General features: G+C 38.2%; 1 protein-coding gene across 2 annotated transcripts in view; it reads left to right on the top strand.

Annotated features, from left to right (window-relative positions):
- The window catches only part of LOC128649913 (alcohol dehydrogenase 1), a 275,327-nt gene that overhangs the window by 213,904 nt on the left and 44,220 nt on the right, over positions 1–17,203 (top strand). For both annotated transcript variants that reach the window (XM_053703464.1, XM_053703463.1), the window contains exon 7: positions 11,008–11,143. In XM_053703464.1, coding sequence (XP_053559439.1) covers positions 11,008–11,143 — 136 coding nt within the window. The remainder of the gene's footprint in view (positions 1–11,007; positions 11,144–17,203) is intronic.

Below are 17,203 nucleotides of genomic sequence, written 5' to 3'. Positions count from 1 at the left end.
TACTGCAAAATTTATTTACATAATAACACAGCCATTGGATAAAACCTAATTGGTCACAGCTTAATCAAACTAAATAATTAGTGTAATATACCAGCCCTCTATTTTTGGCAACTCCTAGTAAGGGAAAAACATATATAGCTATTTAACCCTTCAAGACATTGTGATTCATTTGTTCCACTGATAATAAAATGTGACTAGTTGCAATCGTGCTAACTTAATTTAATTATATTATATATATGGTATATGTTAGCAATCAATTAAAGATATACTAGTAATCTAAAGCATTCTCATTATACTATGTGCTTTAAAGGTATTATTAGCATCATATCAAACAGAGATAGAAAGAAAGATGAAAAAAGTTGAGAAAAATCAAAAGTTATTATCGTTATATAGAGTAGCTATCTGGGGAATCGAACTCTAAACCTCATGTCTCCAGGTATTGAGAAACACCACTAGTCTATGTAGGAACCTGGTCTGAAATGAATAATTGCCTCAGTGGTAAACCAGAATATCCAGAGACTTGCTCATTTGTGATATCAGAGGGAATATTTCCAAAGCCTTATGCTTGGGCTAAGAATGCACTTGCAAAAAATCCCATGTTAACTAAGTTGAACTAGATTGAATATTAGCTAGGATAAAGGACTTTTGTGCGTCTAGGTCGAGCTGTGGTGTGCCATGTGGGTAGTCAGATCAGCAAAAACTCTGATAGTGTAGTCCGCTGGTTTCAACCAAAAGTAATAAGCATGTAGTCTTCCAGTATAGTGAGGAATGCAAAAAAGTATTTAAAAGTAAGCTTGGCCAGATGAATATTCATTTTAGTAGAGATTATTAGTTTATGGCCACAGAGCTCAACAAAAGTACGTCTTCTCCATTTTGTAGCTAGCTCCGCCCCCCCCCCACATTGTCTCCCCTTTAATTTGCTCACAATGATGAAATTAGCCTGCTAGAGGGTTTTAAATTGTTTACAAGTAGATCATTTCCAGAGCAAGACTGGGAATGAAAAGCAGCCCTGCAAAATAGAAGTCCAGCCCTATTTTATGTTGAGTCTATAGAATGACATGTAACATTTTTCTCAAGGTAATTACTGGGATACTCTTTTCCCCAATATATTTTTTTTTTTTTCAGATTTAAATTATATTTTTTGTAAATTTGTTGTCATTAAATAGTAAAAAAGTGAAATGCTATTAAAAAAGGTTCACATTTAAATAAAGAATAAGCACTTATTGCTCATTAGCCTGTGTAGCACTGTGGTTTATGCTGTGCACAGTGATCACTGTGTGCAGTAGTCACTGGGGTTTATACTGTGTACAGTAGCTCTGGGGTGTATGCTGTGTGCAGTAGTCACTGTGGTTTATGTTGTGTGCAGTAGTCACTGGGGTTTATGCTGTGTGCAATAGTCACTGGGGTTTATGCTTTGTACAGTAGTCACTGGGGTTTATGCTGTGTGCAGTCATAACTGGGGTGTATGCTGTGCACAGTGATGACTGTGGTTTATGCTGTGTGCAGTAGTCACTGTGGTTTATGTTGTGTGCAGTAGTCACTGGGGTTTATGCTGTGTGCAGTAGCTCTGTGGTTTATGCTGTGTGCAGTAGTCACTGGGGTTTATGCTGTGTGCAGTAGTCACTGGGGTTTATGCTGTGTGCAGTAGCTCTGGGGTATATGCTGTGTGCAGTCATCACTGGGGTTTATGCTGTGTGCAGTAGTCACTGGGGTTTATGCTGTGTGCAGTAGCACTGGGGTTTATGCTGTGTGCAGTAGTCACTGGGGTTTATGCTGTGTGCAGTAGTCACTGGGGTTTATGCTGTGTACAGTAGTCACTGGGGTTTATGCTGTGTGCAGTAGCTCTGGGGTGTATGCTGTGTGCAGTAGTCACTGGGGTTTATGCTGTGTGCAGTAGTCACTGAGGTTTATGCTGTGTGCAGTAGTCACTGGGGTTTATGCTGTGTACAGTAGTCACTGGGGTTTATGCTGTGTGCAGAAGCACTGGGGTTTATGCTGTGTGCATGTTATCACTGGGGTTTATGCTGTGTACAGTAGCTCTGGGGTTTATGCTGTGTGCAGTAGTCACTGGAGTTTATGCTGTGTACAGTCATCACTGGGGTTTATGCTGTGTGCAGTAGTCACTGGGGTTTATGCCGTGTGCAGTAGTCACTGGAGTTTATGCTGTGTGCAGTAGTCACTGGGGTTTATCTGTGTGTGGTTTATGGAGTGCAGACATCCCAACCTGCAAAAACTAATTTCAGGGAGGTGGCTTCACCCGCTACTGCGCTACACCCCTCCCCCTCCCAGTTATATATTGGACACCTTGAAACCCTAAATAAGATAGAGACATCATTAAAGTAGCTTCCCACTAAAGGCACATTAAAAAAAGTAGCTTTCTTTCCTGTAATTAGCAAGAGTCCATGAGCTAGTAACGTATGGGATATACATTCCTACCAGGAGGGGCAAAGTTTCCCAAACCTCAAAATGCCTATAAATACACCCCTCACCACACCCACATATCAGTTTTACAAACTGGTGAAGTAAGTTTGTGCTAGATTCTACGTTGATATGCGCTCCGCAGCAGGTTGGAGCCCGGTTTTCCTCTCAGCGTGCAGTGAATGTCAGAGGGATGTGAGGAGAGTATTGCCTGTTTGAATTCAATGATCTCCTTCTACGGGGTCTATTTCATAGGTTCTCTGTTATCGGTCGTAGAGATTCATCTCTTACCTACCTTTTCAGATCGACGATATACTCTTATATACCATTACCTCTACTGATTCTCGTTTCAGTACTGGTTTGGCTTTCTACTACATGTAGATGAGTGTCCTGGGGTAAGTAAGTCTTATTTTCTGTGACACCCTAAGCTATGGTTGGGCACTTTTGTATAAAGTTCTAAATATATGTATTCAAACATTTATTTGCCTTAACTCAGGATGTTCAACGTTCCTTATTTCAGACAGTCAGTTTCATATTTGGGATAATGCATTTCAATAAATCAATTTTTTTCTTACCTTAAAATTTGACTTTTTTCCTGTGGGCTGTTAGGCTCGCCGGGGCTGAAAATGCTTCATTTTATTGCGTCATTCTTGGCGCGGACTTTTTTGGCGCAAAAAGTTTTTTCTGTTTCCGGCGTCATACGTGTCGCCGGAAGTTGCGTCATTTTTTATGTTTTTTTGCGCCAAAAGTGTTGGCGTTCCGGATGTGGCGTCATTTTTGGCGCCAAAAGCATTTAGGCGCCAAATAATGTGGGCGTCTTTTTTGGCGCAAAAAAAATATGGGCGTCACTTTTGTCTCCACATTATTTAAGTCTCGTTATTTTTTGCTTCAGGTTGCTAGGAGCTTGTTCACTGGCATTTTTTCCCATTCCTGAAACTGTCATTTAAGGAATTTGATCAATTTTGCTTTATATGTTGTTTTTTCTATTACATATTGCAAGATGTCCCAGATTGACACTGAGTTAGAAGATACTTCTGGAAAAACGCTGCCTGGTGCTGGATCTACCAAAGTTAAGTGTATCTGTTGTAAACTTATGGTATCTGTTCCTCCAGCTGTTGTTTGTAATGAATGTCATAACAAACTTGTTAATGCAGATAATATTTCCTTTAGTAATGTTACATTACCTGTTGTGGTTCCATCAACATCTAATACTCAGAATGTTCCTGTTAACATAAGAGATTTTGTTTCTAAATCTATTAAGAAGGCTATGTCTGTTATTCCCCCTTCTAGTAAATGCAAAAGGTCTTTTAAAACTTCTCATTTTTCAGATGAATTTTTAAATGAACATCATCATTCTGATTCTGATAGTGGTTCCTCTGGTTCAGAGGATTCTGTCTCAGAGGTTGATGCTGATAAATCTTCATATTTATTCAAAATGGAATTTATTCATTCTTTACTTAAAGAGGTTTTAATTGCTTTAGAAATAGAGGATTCTGGTCCTCTTGATACTAAATCTAAACGTTTAAATAAGGTTTTTAAATCTCCTGTAGTTATTCCAGAAGTTTTTCCTGTCCCTGATGCTGTTTCTGAAAAAATCTCCAGGGAATGGAATAATTTGGGTAATTCATTTACTCCTTCTAAACGTTTTAAGCAATTATATCCTGTGCCATCTGACAGATTAGAATTTTGGGACAAAATCCCTAAAGTTGATGGGGCTGTCTCTACTCTTGCTAAACGTACTACTATTCCTACGGCAGATAGTACTTCCTTTAAGGACCCTTTAGATAGGAAGATTGAATCCTTTCTAAGAAAAGCTTACTTATGTTCAGGTAATCTTCTTAGACCTGCTATATCTTTAGCGGATGTTGCTGCAGCTTCAACTTTTTGGTTAGAAGCTTTAGCGCAACAAGTAACAGATCATAACTCTCATAGCATTGTTAATCTTCTTCAACATGCTAATAACTTTATTTGTGATGCCATCTTTGATATCATTAGAGTTGATGTCAGGTATATGTCTCTAGCTATTTTAGCTAGAAGAGTTTTATGGCTTAAAACTTGGAATGCTGATATGTCTTCTAAGTCAACTTTGCTTTCCCTTTCTTTCCAGGGTAATAAATTATTTGGTTCTCAGTTGGATTCTATTATCTCAACTGTTACTGGAGGGAAAGGAACTTTTTTACCACAGGATAAAAAATCTAAAGGTAAATTTAGGTCTAATAATCGTTTTCGTTCCTTTCCTCACAATAAGGAACAAAAGCTTGATCCTTCGCCCTCAGGAGCGGTATCAGTTTGGAAACCATCTCCAGTCTGGAATAAGTCCAAGCCTTTTAGGAAACCAAAACCAGCTCCCAAGTCCACATGAAGGTGCGGCCCTCATTCCAGCTCAGCTGGTAGGGGGCAGATTACGTTTTTTCAAACAAATTTGGATCAATTTAATTCACAATCTTTGGATTCAAAACATTGTTTCAGAAGGGTACAGAATTGGCTTCAAGATAAGGCCTCCTGCAAAGAGATTTTTTCTTTCCCGTGTCCCAGTAAATCCAGCAACGGCTCAAGCATTTCTGAAATGTGTTTCAGAACTAGAGTTGGCTGGAGTAATTATGCCAGTTCCAGTTCTGGAACAGGGACTGGGGTTTTATTCAAATCTCTTCATTGTACCAAAGAAGGAGAATTCCTTCAGACCAGTTCTGGATCTAAAAATATTGAATCGTTATGTAAGGATACCAACATTCAAAATGGTAACTATAAGGACTATTCTGCCTTTTGTTCAGCAAGGGCATTATATGTCCACAATAGATTTACAGGATGCATATCTGCATATTCCGATTCATCCAGATCACTATCAGTTTCTGAGATTCTCTTTCCTAGACAAGCATTACCAGTTTGTGGCTCTGCCGTTTGGCCTAGCAACAGCTCCAAGGATTTTTACAAAGGTTCTCGGTGCCCTTCTGTCTGTAATCAGAGAACAGGGTATTGTGGTATTTCCTTATTTGGACGATATCTTGGTACTTGCTCAGTCTTCACATTTAGCAGAATCTCATACGAATCGACTTGTGTTGTTTCTTCAAGATCATGGTTGGAGGATCAATTTACCGAAAAGTTCATTGATTCCTCAAACAAGGGTTACCTTTTTAGGTTTCCAGATAGATTCAGTGTCCATGACTCTGTCTCTGACAGACAAGAGATGTCTAAAATTGATCTCAGCTTGTCGAAACCTTCAATCACAATCATTCCCTTCGGTAGCCTTATGCATGGAAATTCTAGGTCTTATGACTGCTGCATCGGATGTGATCCCCTTTGCTCGTTTTCACATGCGACCTCTTCAGCTCTGTATGCTCAACCAGTGGTGCAGGGATTACACAAAGATATCTCAATTAATATCTTTAAAACCGATTGTATGATACTCTCTGACGTGGTGGACAGATCACCATCGTTTAGTTCAGGGGGCTTCTTTTGTTCTTCCGACCTGGACTGTAATTTCAACAGATGCAAGTCTGACAGGTTGGGGAGCTGTTTGGGGGTCTCTGACAGCACAAGGGGTTTGGGAATCTCAGGAGGTGAGATTACCGATCAATATTTTGGAACTCCGTGCAATTTTCAGAGCTCTTCAGTCTTGGCCTCTTCTAAAGAGAGAATCGTTCATTTGTTTTCAGACAGACAATGTCACAACTGTGGCATACATCAATCATCAAGGAGGGACTCACAGTCCTCGTGCCATGAAAGAAGTATCTCGAATTCTGGTATGGGCGGAATCAAGCTCCTGTCTAGTTTCTGCGGTTCATATCCCAGGTATAGACAATTGGGAAGCGGATTATCTCAGTCGCCAAACGTTACATCCGGGCGAATGGTCTCTTCACCCAGAGGTATTTCTTCAGATTGTTCAAATGTGGGGTCTTCCAGAAATAGATCTGATGGCTTCTCATCTAAACAAGAAACTTCCCAGGTATCTGTCCAGATCCAGGGATCCTCAAGCGGAAGCAGTGGATGTGTTGTCACTTCCTTGGAAGTATCATCTTGCCTATATCTTTCCGCCTCTAGTTCTTCTTCCAAGAGTAATCTCCAAGATTCTGAAGACATGCTCGTTTGTTCTGCTGGTAGCTCCAGCATGGCCTCACAGATTTTGGTATGCGGATCTTGTCCGGATGGCCTCTTGCCAACCGTGGACTCTTCCATTAAGACCAGACCTTCTGTCACAAGGTCCTTTTTTCCATCAGGATCTCAAATCCTTAAATTTAAAGGTATGGAGATTGAACGCTTGATTCTTAGTCAAAGAGGTTTCTCTGACTCTGTGATTAATACTATGTTACAGGCTCGTAAATCCGTATCTAGGGAGATATATTATAAAGTCTGGAAGACTTATATTTCTTGGTGTCTTTCTCATAATTTTTCCTGGCATTCTTATAGAATTCCGAGAATTTTACAGTTTCTTCAGGATGGTTTGGATAAAGGTTTTTCTGCAAGTTCCTTGAAAGGACAAATCTCTGCTCTTTCTGTTCTTTTTCACAGAAAGATTGCTAATCTTCCTGATATTCATTGTTTTGTACAAGCTTTGGTTCATATAAAACCTGTCATTAAGTCAATTTCTCCTCCTTGGAGTTTGAATTTGGTTCTGGGGGCTCTTCAAGCTCCTCCGTTTGAACCTATGCATTCTTTGGACATTAAATTACTTTCTTGGAAAGTTTTGTTCCTTTTGGCCATCTCTTCTACCAGAAGAGTCTCTGAATTATCTGCTCTTTCTTGTGAGTCTCCTTTTCTGATTTTTCATCAGGATAAGGCGGTGTTGCAAACTTCTTTTAAATTTTTACCTAAGGTTGTGAATTCTAACAACATTAGTAGAGAAATTGTGGTTCCTTCATTATGTCCTAATGCTAAGAATTCTAAGGAGGAATCATTGCATTCTTTGGATGTAGTTAGAGCTTTGAAATATTATGTTGAAGCTACTAAGAATTTCCGAAAGACTTCTAGTCTATTTGTTATCTTTTCCGGTTCTAGGAAAGTTCAGAAGGCTTCTGCCATTTCTTTGGCATCTTGGTTGAAATCTTTAATTCATCATGCTTATGTCGAGTCGGGTAAAACTCCGCCTCAAAGGATTACAGCTCATTCTACTAGGTCAGTTTCTACTTCCTTGGCATTTAGGAATGAAGCTTCGGTTGATCAGATTTGCAAAGCAGCAACTTGGTCTTTGCATACTTTTACTAAATTCTGCCATTTTGATGTGTTTTCTTCTTCTGAAGCAGTTTTTGGTAGAAAAGTACTTCAGGCAGCTGTTTCAGTTTGATTCTTCTGCTTATAATTTCAGTTTTTTTCATTATAAGATTTAAACTTTGTTTTGGGTGTGGATTATTTTCAGCGGAATTGGCTGTCTTTATTTTATCCCTCCCTCTCTAGTGACTCTTGCGTAGAAGATCCACATCTTGGGTAGTCATTATCCCATAAGTCACTAGCTCATGGACTCTTGCTAATTACATGAAAGAAAACATAATTTATGTAAGAACTTACCTGATAAATTAATTTCTTTCATATTAGCAAGAGTCCATGAGGCCCACCCTTTTTGTGGTGGTTATGATTTTTTTGTATAAAGCACAATTATTCCAATTCCTTATTTTTTATGCTTTCACACTTTTTTCTTATCACTCCACTTCTTGGCTATGCGTTAAACTGATTTGTGGGTGTGGTGAGGGGTGTATTTATAGGCATTTTGAGGTTTGGGAAACTTTGCCCCTCCTGGTAGGAATGTATATCCCATACGTCACTAGCTCATGGACTCTTGCTAATATGAAAGAAATGAATTTATCAGGTAAGTTCTTACATAAATTATGTTTTATTGTACAAACACATACAACAAACCTATTTTCCAGTGACTATACCCTTGTTGAATGCTTAAATATTTTTGAATACGAAATTTAATTAAGTGCAGTAAAAAAGTTAGCATTTGTGATTTAGTTTATTAAATTCAGTGTTTTTTTTTTTTGTTTTTTTTTTACTAATGCATGCTTTGAGGGTTCTATAACTTCCCAGCAACTTAAGGCATTCCTTAAAGAAACACTTTTCCGGATTTGGGCAACATTGGATCATGATACTTGGAGTTTCAGGGAGATTGCATTCCATTTGCTGGCATCAGGGAGCCGCTAGTACAATAATGGAGACTCCCTGAACTTCAGGGAGAGTTGGGATGTCTGGGTGTGTGCAGTAGTCACTGTGGTTTATGCTGTGTGCAGTAGTCACTGTGGTTTATGCTGTGTGCAGTAGTCACTGGGGTTTATGCTGTGTGCAGTAGTCACTAGGGTTTATGCTGTGTGCAGTATTCACTGAGGTTTATGATCACATTTTTACTTGGAATTTCAATAAAAGTTTACACATTATACATATGTTTACACATTATACATATAGGAATATACTTGTGTCCTTGGGATGGTTACTACATTGTCTATTTACTTACCCCTTAAACACAATGGGGCCTATTTATCAAATGTCTTGCAGACCTGATCCGACAGTGCGGATCAGGTCTGCAAGACATAGCTGAATGCGGAGAGCAATACGCTCTCTGTATTCAGCATTGCACCAGCAGCTGCCAGCAGGAGGGTGTCAATCAACCCGATCGTACTCGATTGGGTTGATTTCCGGCGATTCCTGTCCGCCTGTTCAGAGCAGGCGGACAGGGTTATGGAGCAGCGGTCTTTAGACCGCTGCTTCATAACTGGTGTTTCTGGTGAGTCTGAAGACTCGCCAGAAACACGGGCCCACAAGCTCTGTTCGGAGCTTGATAAATGGACCCCTTTGCCTAAACTTAGCTGACTTCAGTTATAATTAGGTCCATACAAGTCAAGGCAATCACTCTTCCCATCCTGCATGTCTCAAAAAGAGCAAAGTGAGTTTAGGAAATACAGACACTTTTAAGAAGAGGGCAAGGGACCTAATTACTGCATTAAAGGGACATGAAACCAAAAAAATTTCTTTCATGTTTCAGATAGAGAATACAATTTCAAGCAACTTTCCAAATTACTTCTATTATTTAATTTGCTTCTTTCTCTTGTTATCCTTTCCTGAAATGTTTATCTAGGCAAGTTCATGTGCAGCAGAGAACCTAGGTTATAGCTGTTGATTGGTCGCTGCATATATTAACTGATTGTCATTGGCTCACCTATGTGTTCAGTTAGAAACCAGCAGTGCATTGCTGCTCCTTCAAAAAATGATACCAAGAGAATAAAACAGATTAGATAATAGAAGTAAATTAGAAAGTTTAAAATTGTATTCTCTATCTGAATCATGAAAGATACTTTTTGGGCTTCATGTTCCTTTAATAAGCGCAACAATGTGTATGGCTGTCTAGTCCTCTTTTACACCTGTGATTTGCTAGCATCAAAAAACCTTCTCAATTTCTAATAGGTAAGCATTGTTTGTGTTAATAGAAATAAAGAACCATGAGTAAAAGTGTATATAATTTTTTTTTTTTTTTTGGTTTTAATATTTTTTATTGAAAATTTCAAAACAATACAAAGGATGTGGCACAATAAGATCACAAAATAGCATTACAGAATATTACTATCACAAAAGATTTGCTTTACAATATTTCTTCACGAATGGGATTGCAAATATCATGGGGTAGAAAATTACACATTTACAGTGGTTGCAAAGATTACTGTAATTACATCAGGCATGCAAATTAACATTTAATATTTAACATAGAAGGATATCAGACATTGAAATATTATTGGTGTTATGATCAGACTTAGGGGCCGATTTATCAAGTGTCTGGCAGACATGCTGTAGCGATCATGTCCAACAGACATTGCTGAATCATTAGGGGCCATTCGGCCCTTAATAAATCTGCCTCTTAGAATGAACAATTCAACTTTCATGTTAAGTATTTAGTAGGAGAGGACGGGCTTGGTGTAGTAAAAGTGTATATATTTATTAGTAGTACCATGTAGTGCTCCTGCAGACACATGCATCCTACCTACCTAGATATGCTCTTTTAACAAAGAATACCATGAGAACAAAGCAAATTAAAAAGTTTTCTAAATTTTTTTTTAAAAAAAGTAAAATTTCCATTTCATGTCAGTGATGTCATTAATGTTGTTATACACAATGCTATTAAGGAAGCCACTATTTTAAGTTTTGGAAAAGCACATCAACCAGTTGTATTTGAGTGAGAACCAAAAAAGAAAAAGCAAATAATATGGTTATTTTTTATTTCCTTCATACATACTACACAGTGAAATTATAAAACATAGTCAATATACATGTTTATATGTCTCTTTTTAAATTTTATGATAAAAGTTAGTCACTAGAAGCACACCTATACCTGGCACACCAAGGTTCATATTATGAATGTGCCAAAAATGTGCACCTAACTTTGAGCTTATACAGTGAGTCATAGTGACTCATAAGGTAAATTGGGATTTTATTTTTTTTAATCATGCACACGATTTCTTTGACTGAAATGTCTGTATTTCACAAACCAGTGACTATTAAACAGAATACGCATAAACAGACACAGTTTTTTTTTCATGTCTGCACAACCTATAGCAGCACAGATTGAAAACAATGTAGTAACACCATTTAAATATTTCCCATGCTCTTTATAAGGTTTCTGCCCTTCTAACCAGTAACGCTGGCAGTGGAACCGCTATGATTGTTGGATTGGCGCCTGCATCATCGCAGATTGCATTTGATCCAATGCTGATGCTCACAGGACGTACATTGAAAGGGGCTCTATTTGGCGGTATGTGTACAGCAAAATAAATGTTGATCATTACATTAAAAAAAATATGAATGATAAAGAAGCCCAAAACTTAATAAACACAGCTCAGTAGCTTGCTATAGGGGGCTCTGCCTACACAGGGTACAGTTTGTTTCAATCTATACATTTTACAGAGGAGAACGTTCCTGAAATTTAAGTCTTTTGACACTTCAACCAAAAATTTGAAGCTAATCTCCACTAAACAAGAGAAACATCCATCTCCAAATTGAACCTCCTGTGCTTCAGGCCAGTGACAGTTCTAAAGGGGGTGCTATGCACCACTTTTTATTACTTAAGCATACCAAACCTCAAAGGTGCCAACTGCTCTGAATTTGCAAATTGGTGTCTTTTTTGCATGCTTAGTGCTTTACATAGAGTAAGGAGGCAGGTGTGGAAGGGAAGAAGGGGGTTAAAGGGACAGTGCAACATATTTTCCCTTTAAACTGTTGCTAATGGCAGTGTACACACAACTCGTTTATCTTTATTTTGTCATTTGAAATAGCTGATTTCACCTGTTGAACCCACCACCAATACTACAAATTTTAATATTGCAGTAATAATTAAAGGAAGTTTATGTAAACAAAATCCAGCAGAAAAAAATACACTCAAAGTGGAGAGTGGGCCAGATTACAAGTTGAGCAATAATCAATGCTCTTGCTTGAGCATTAATTGTGCTAGAAGTAAGCTTTTGTTTTGTCCATCGGGTTGCGCTTACATTAGTTGAAAGTAAACTGCTTTCGCTCACGCGCTAACCCGATGAGCACAAAAAGCTGAAGTCATGTTTTGCCCCATAGAAGTTAATAGAGAAAAAAAGTGGAAAAAAAACACCACTCTCACGCAAACCCAAATGCATATTCATTTCTCAGGTGTGTTAATCAGACATGAAAACAGGAATATTTTTATGTTGGAATGTTAAATATTTACAATAAATACACTGTATAACACTTTATTAAAAGGACACTGTAAGCAAAAAAAAAGAAGCATAAATGAAAAAAACTTTGTTAAACAATAATTTTTTCAATATACAGTGCTTTTTCGATCCTTACGGTTTTGCCAATATCTTCCTTGATAAATGTATAAATTTCCAAACCCACTCCGTGGGTACCGTTATCTGTTGTCCAATCTGGGCTGACAACCCAGGTTGGAACATGGCAGTTCTGATGCGCATGCATATATATATATATATATATATATATATATATACATATATATCAGAAGAGAGAGAACAGCACTCCTGAGATAGAACAAAAGCTAGAATAACTTCCATGCCTGTTTAATTAAGATTGCAACTCAGGGTGCACATTCTTTTAGCACACTATACCCTTTCACAGGGAAAAAATATCCTGTAGCATATCAGCCTGACCCTGCCCAATGACAGTCCAGCACTGAAATACCAGGCAATTCCTCTCTGAACAAGAGAAACAACAACCCCAGACGATTGTTTCGGCCTTCTGTGGGCCTCATCAGTGAGGTGCAGTTGTATCTCTCTAAGGGCATGTGTGCACGGAGTCCACGTCTGGTTTCCCCCTTTACTCTTAGGGAGACCCAAGAGTAATTTGCATAAATATCAGAAGAGAGAGCACAGCACTCCTGAGATAGAACAAAAGCTAGAATAACTTCCAAGCAGATCAACATCAAATTAATTTCCTGGACCTCACCATTAAAATAGACCAGGAAGAAAACATCAGGACAGATCTATATAGGAAAATAACCGCTACCAACAGCTCCATAATACAAGCGCACATGCTCCAAGCACTATTAGAAGTCTGTTCGGTTCTAGACACTTTCCACACGAGAGCTCAGGAACTTGAAACTAGATTAATTGAGAGGGGATATAGTAAGAGAACTATTAAAAAATCCAAACATAGAGCTATGGAAACCAACACTCTTACAAAAAAAAAAAAGCCAAATTCTACCAGCCATATTCCGAGAATTATAATAACACACAATACACAAAGTACTCAAGTAAATCGGATTATCCAGAAATACTGGCATATTTTAATGTTTGACCATACTCTGAAAGACACAATAGGAGAAAAACCATCTATTACTTACAGACGTACACGAAACATCATGGACATGATTACGAGAAGTCACCTCCAGAGACACAAAACAAAGACTTCACTGGTCCCTGGTTCACACAAATGTGGCAATTGCAGTACATGTAAATACATCATTAAATCAGATCACATAACTGATAGATTTAACACCAGACACTTTATCAGCAAATACATTAGCTGCCAAACAGAGGGAGTGATATATGCATTGAAATGTAAATGCAACAAAGTCTATGTAGGTATGACGACACGCAAGCTCAGAGCTAGAGTAATGGAACGCCTACGTAATATAAGGAATGCAGAGAAAGATAAAAAAGATGGTAAAACTATAACCAGCGTCGCCCATCATTTTTTACACCATCATAATTCCAATGCAGAGGAATTACTATGCCAAGGCATAGAAAAAGTGAGTCTGGGAATCAAAGGGGGCAATTTGGAGAGAACCTTGTTGAAAATTGAGAGCAGATGGATATATCTACTCAATACAGTACAACCGTATGGACTAAATTAAAATAATAACTTTTATGTCCATTTATAAGACTATAATAAAACAAATAAATTCACATCAGGATATACTGGGATGTCTTGGCTGTGAAGTAAAACATCTTATCACACCCTCCACCTAACTTTTAATTTTTCAAACTCTAACGGCTAGATTTAGAGTTTTGCATTAGCCGTCAAAAGCAGCGTTACGGGGTCCTAAAGCTGCTTTTGGCCGTCCGCTGGTATTTAGAGTCAGCCAGGAAAATCCGATTGGCTGATCCAATCAGCCAATCAGATTGAGCTTGCATTCTATTGGCTGTTCTGATCAGCCAATAGAATGCGAGCTGAATCTGATTGGCTGATTGAATCAGCCAATCAGATTTTTCCTACCTTAATTCCGATTGGCTGATAGAATCCTATCAGCCAATTGGAATTCGAGGGACGCCATCTTGGATGACATCCCTTAAAGGAACCTTCATTCATCGTTAGTCCGTCGGGGAAGGAGGATGTTCCGCGTCGGTGGGATGAAGATGGATCCGGAAGACAGAAGATAGAAGATGCCGCTTGGAAGAAGACATCGCCCAGATGGAAGACCTATTCTTTGCCGCTTGGATCAAGACTTCTACCGGATGGAGGACCACATCGCCCGGATTGGGTGAAGACTTCGGCTCGGCTGAGTGAAGACGACTCAAGGTAGGGAGATCTTCAGGGGGTTAGTGATAGGTTTTTTTAAGGGGGTTTTGGGTGGGTTAGAATAGGGGTATGTGGGTGGTGGGTTGTAATGTTGGGGGGAGTATTGTATTTTCTTCTACAGGTAAAAGAGCTGATTACTTTGGGGCAATGCCCCGCAAAAGCCCTTTTAAGGGCTGGTAATAGAGCTGATTACTTTTGTAATTTAGAATAGGGTAGGGAATTTTTTTATTTTGGGGGGCTTTTTTATTTTATTTTATTTTATTTTTTTGTATTATAGATTAGTTTATTTAATTGTATTTCAGTTTAGCTAATTCAGTTTAGCTAATTGTAGGTAATTTATTTAATTAATTTAATGATAGTGTAGTGTTAGGTTTAATTGTAACTTAGGTTAGGATTTATTTTACATGTAATTTTGTAATTATTTTAACTAGGTAGCTATTAAATAGTTAATAACTATTTAATAGCTATTGTACCTAGTTAAAATAAATACAAAGTTGCCTGTAAAATAAATATAAATCCTAAAATAGATACAATGTAATTATTATTTATATTGTAGCTATATTAGGGTTTATTTTATAGGTAAGTATTTAGTTTTAAATACGAATAATTTATTTAATAATAGGAATATTATTTAGTTTAATTTAAATTATATTTATGTTAGGGGGTGTTAGGGTTAGGGTTAGACCTAGGTTTAGGGGTTAATACAATTATTATAGTAGCGGCGATGTTGCGGACGGGAGATTAGGGGTTAATAATTGTAGGTAGGTGGCGGTGATGTTAGGGAGGGCAGATTAGGGGTTAATAAAAATTTATTATAGTGTTTGCGAGGCGGGAGTGCAGCGGTTTAGAGGTTAATACATTTATTATAGTGGCAGCGAGGTCCGGTCGGCAGATTAGGGGTTAATACTTGTAGTTAGGTTGTGGCGACGTTGGGGGGGGGCAGATTAGGGGTTAATAAATATAACATAAGGTTTGGCGATGTTAGGGACAGCAGATTAGGGGTTCATGGGGATAATGTAGGTGGCGGCGGTGTCCGGTCGGCAGATTAGGGGTCAATAATAAAATGCAGGTGTCAGCGATAGCGGGGGCGGCAGATTAGGGGTTAATAAGTGTAAGGTTAGGGGTGTTTAGACTCGGGGGTTCATGTTAGGGGGTTCATGTTAGGGTGTTAGGTGTAGACTTAGAGAGTGTTTCCCCATAGGAAACAATGAGGCTGCGTTAGGAGCTGAACGCTGCTTTTTTGCAGATTTTTTTTCAGCCCAAACTGCCCCATTGTTTCCTATGGGGATATCGTGCACGAGCACGTTTTTCCAGCTTACCGCTACCGTAAGCAACGCTGGTATTGAGGGTTGAAGTGGAGCTAAATTATGCTCAATGCTCCCTTTTCTGAGCCTTACGCAGTCACTCAGACGACTCTCTATACCAGCGTTGTCTTAAGGGTGCGCTGGGAAAAAAAGCAGCGTTAGCTACGCGGGTCTTTACCGACAAAACTCGAAATCTAGGCATAAGTCTTTTATAGTACTTTATTTTTAGTACTTTCTTATAAACACTGGTGTAACAATGTTTGGTGATACATTATTGCCACATCACTATAAACGACAGACCCTCACAGTTTCAACAGGTACTGTCATTTTTATGTTTACCCGTTTATTATCTCACTTAGTTATCAATTCCTCCCACAGCATTTGTAACAGACTTTCATCACGTTTGTGGTTTCACATAACATCAATCACACTGATAATTCATTTTTGTATCAAAGTGGGGTAGATTACATTCTCTTACAACTCAAAGTCACTAATAGCACTCTATCACAAAGAAAACTGAGACACTGGGGCGCAATTATACCTTTTAAGACAAATAACTGTTTTTTTATTGTGAGGGGCGGCCTCTCATACATCCCTGTTAAATAAATATATATAACTAGTGCTATATATTGATAATGGGATCATACTTTTTATACACAGTTAATACACAGTTAATTTTCCCAGTTCATAAAATATATGGCATAATAGTTATTATACCCTGCTAGGTTCTCTAATTATCTAATACACAATCATACAGCAAGTGTACTATTCTCTGACCAAAATAAAATAGATCTTAGAAATCCGAGATAGATCTGATGAATCGGACAACAGATGACCATCCTTCTCTCGCTCTTTTCTATGACAGGACATCACATAGACTGCATTAGCTTAAAACAACTTGCAACGCAATCAATCTCTTTTTTGTCTGTCACTCACTAAGTCCATAGATTTAACATATGGATTGTTCTGCTTCTATCATTGGAGCGGCCTATTTTGATTGACAAGGACCCTATCCAATTACTGTTGTAAAGTGAAATCTTGACTGGGCTTAGTGTGCATATTTAAGCCTGTACATCCGGCGGCTCACCCGTCTTTGAAAAAGCCCTAATCGTTCAAAACGCGTCAGGGGGTTGGGAGCTTAAAGGGCCATGATACCCACATTTTTTCTTTCATGATTTAGAAAGAGAATGCATTTTTAAACATCTTTCTAATTTACTTCTATTATCTAATTTGTTTTATTCTCTTGATATTCATTGCTGAAAGGGATATCTAGATATGCTCAGTAGCTGCTGATTGGTTGCTGCACATAGAAGCCTCATGTGATTGGCTCACCCATGTGCATTGCTTTTTCTTCAAATAAGGATATATAAAAAATGAAGCAAAATTAATTATAGAAGTAAATTGTAATGTTGTTTAAATTTGTATGTTCTATCTGAATCATGAAAGAAAGATTTTAGGTTTAGTGGCCCTTTAAGGGAGCTCCATTTTTTAAAAATTTACTAGAG

The sequence above is a fragment of the Bombina bombina genome, chromosome 2 (genome assembly GCF_027579735.1).
Source record: "Bombina bombina isolate aBomBom1 chromosome 2, aBomBom1.pri, whole genome shotgun sequence".
Lineage (NCBI taxonomy): Eukaryota > Metazoa > Chordata > Amphibia > Anura > Bombinatoridae > Bombina > Bombina bombina.
This window is presented reverse-complemented; position numbering and strand designations above follow the sequence as displayed.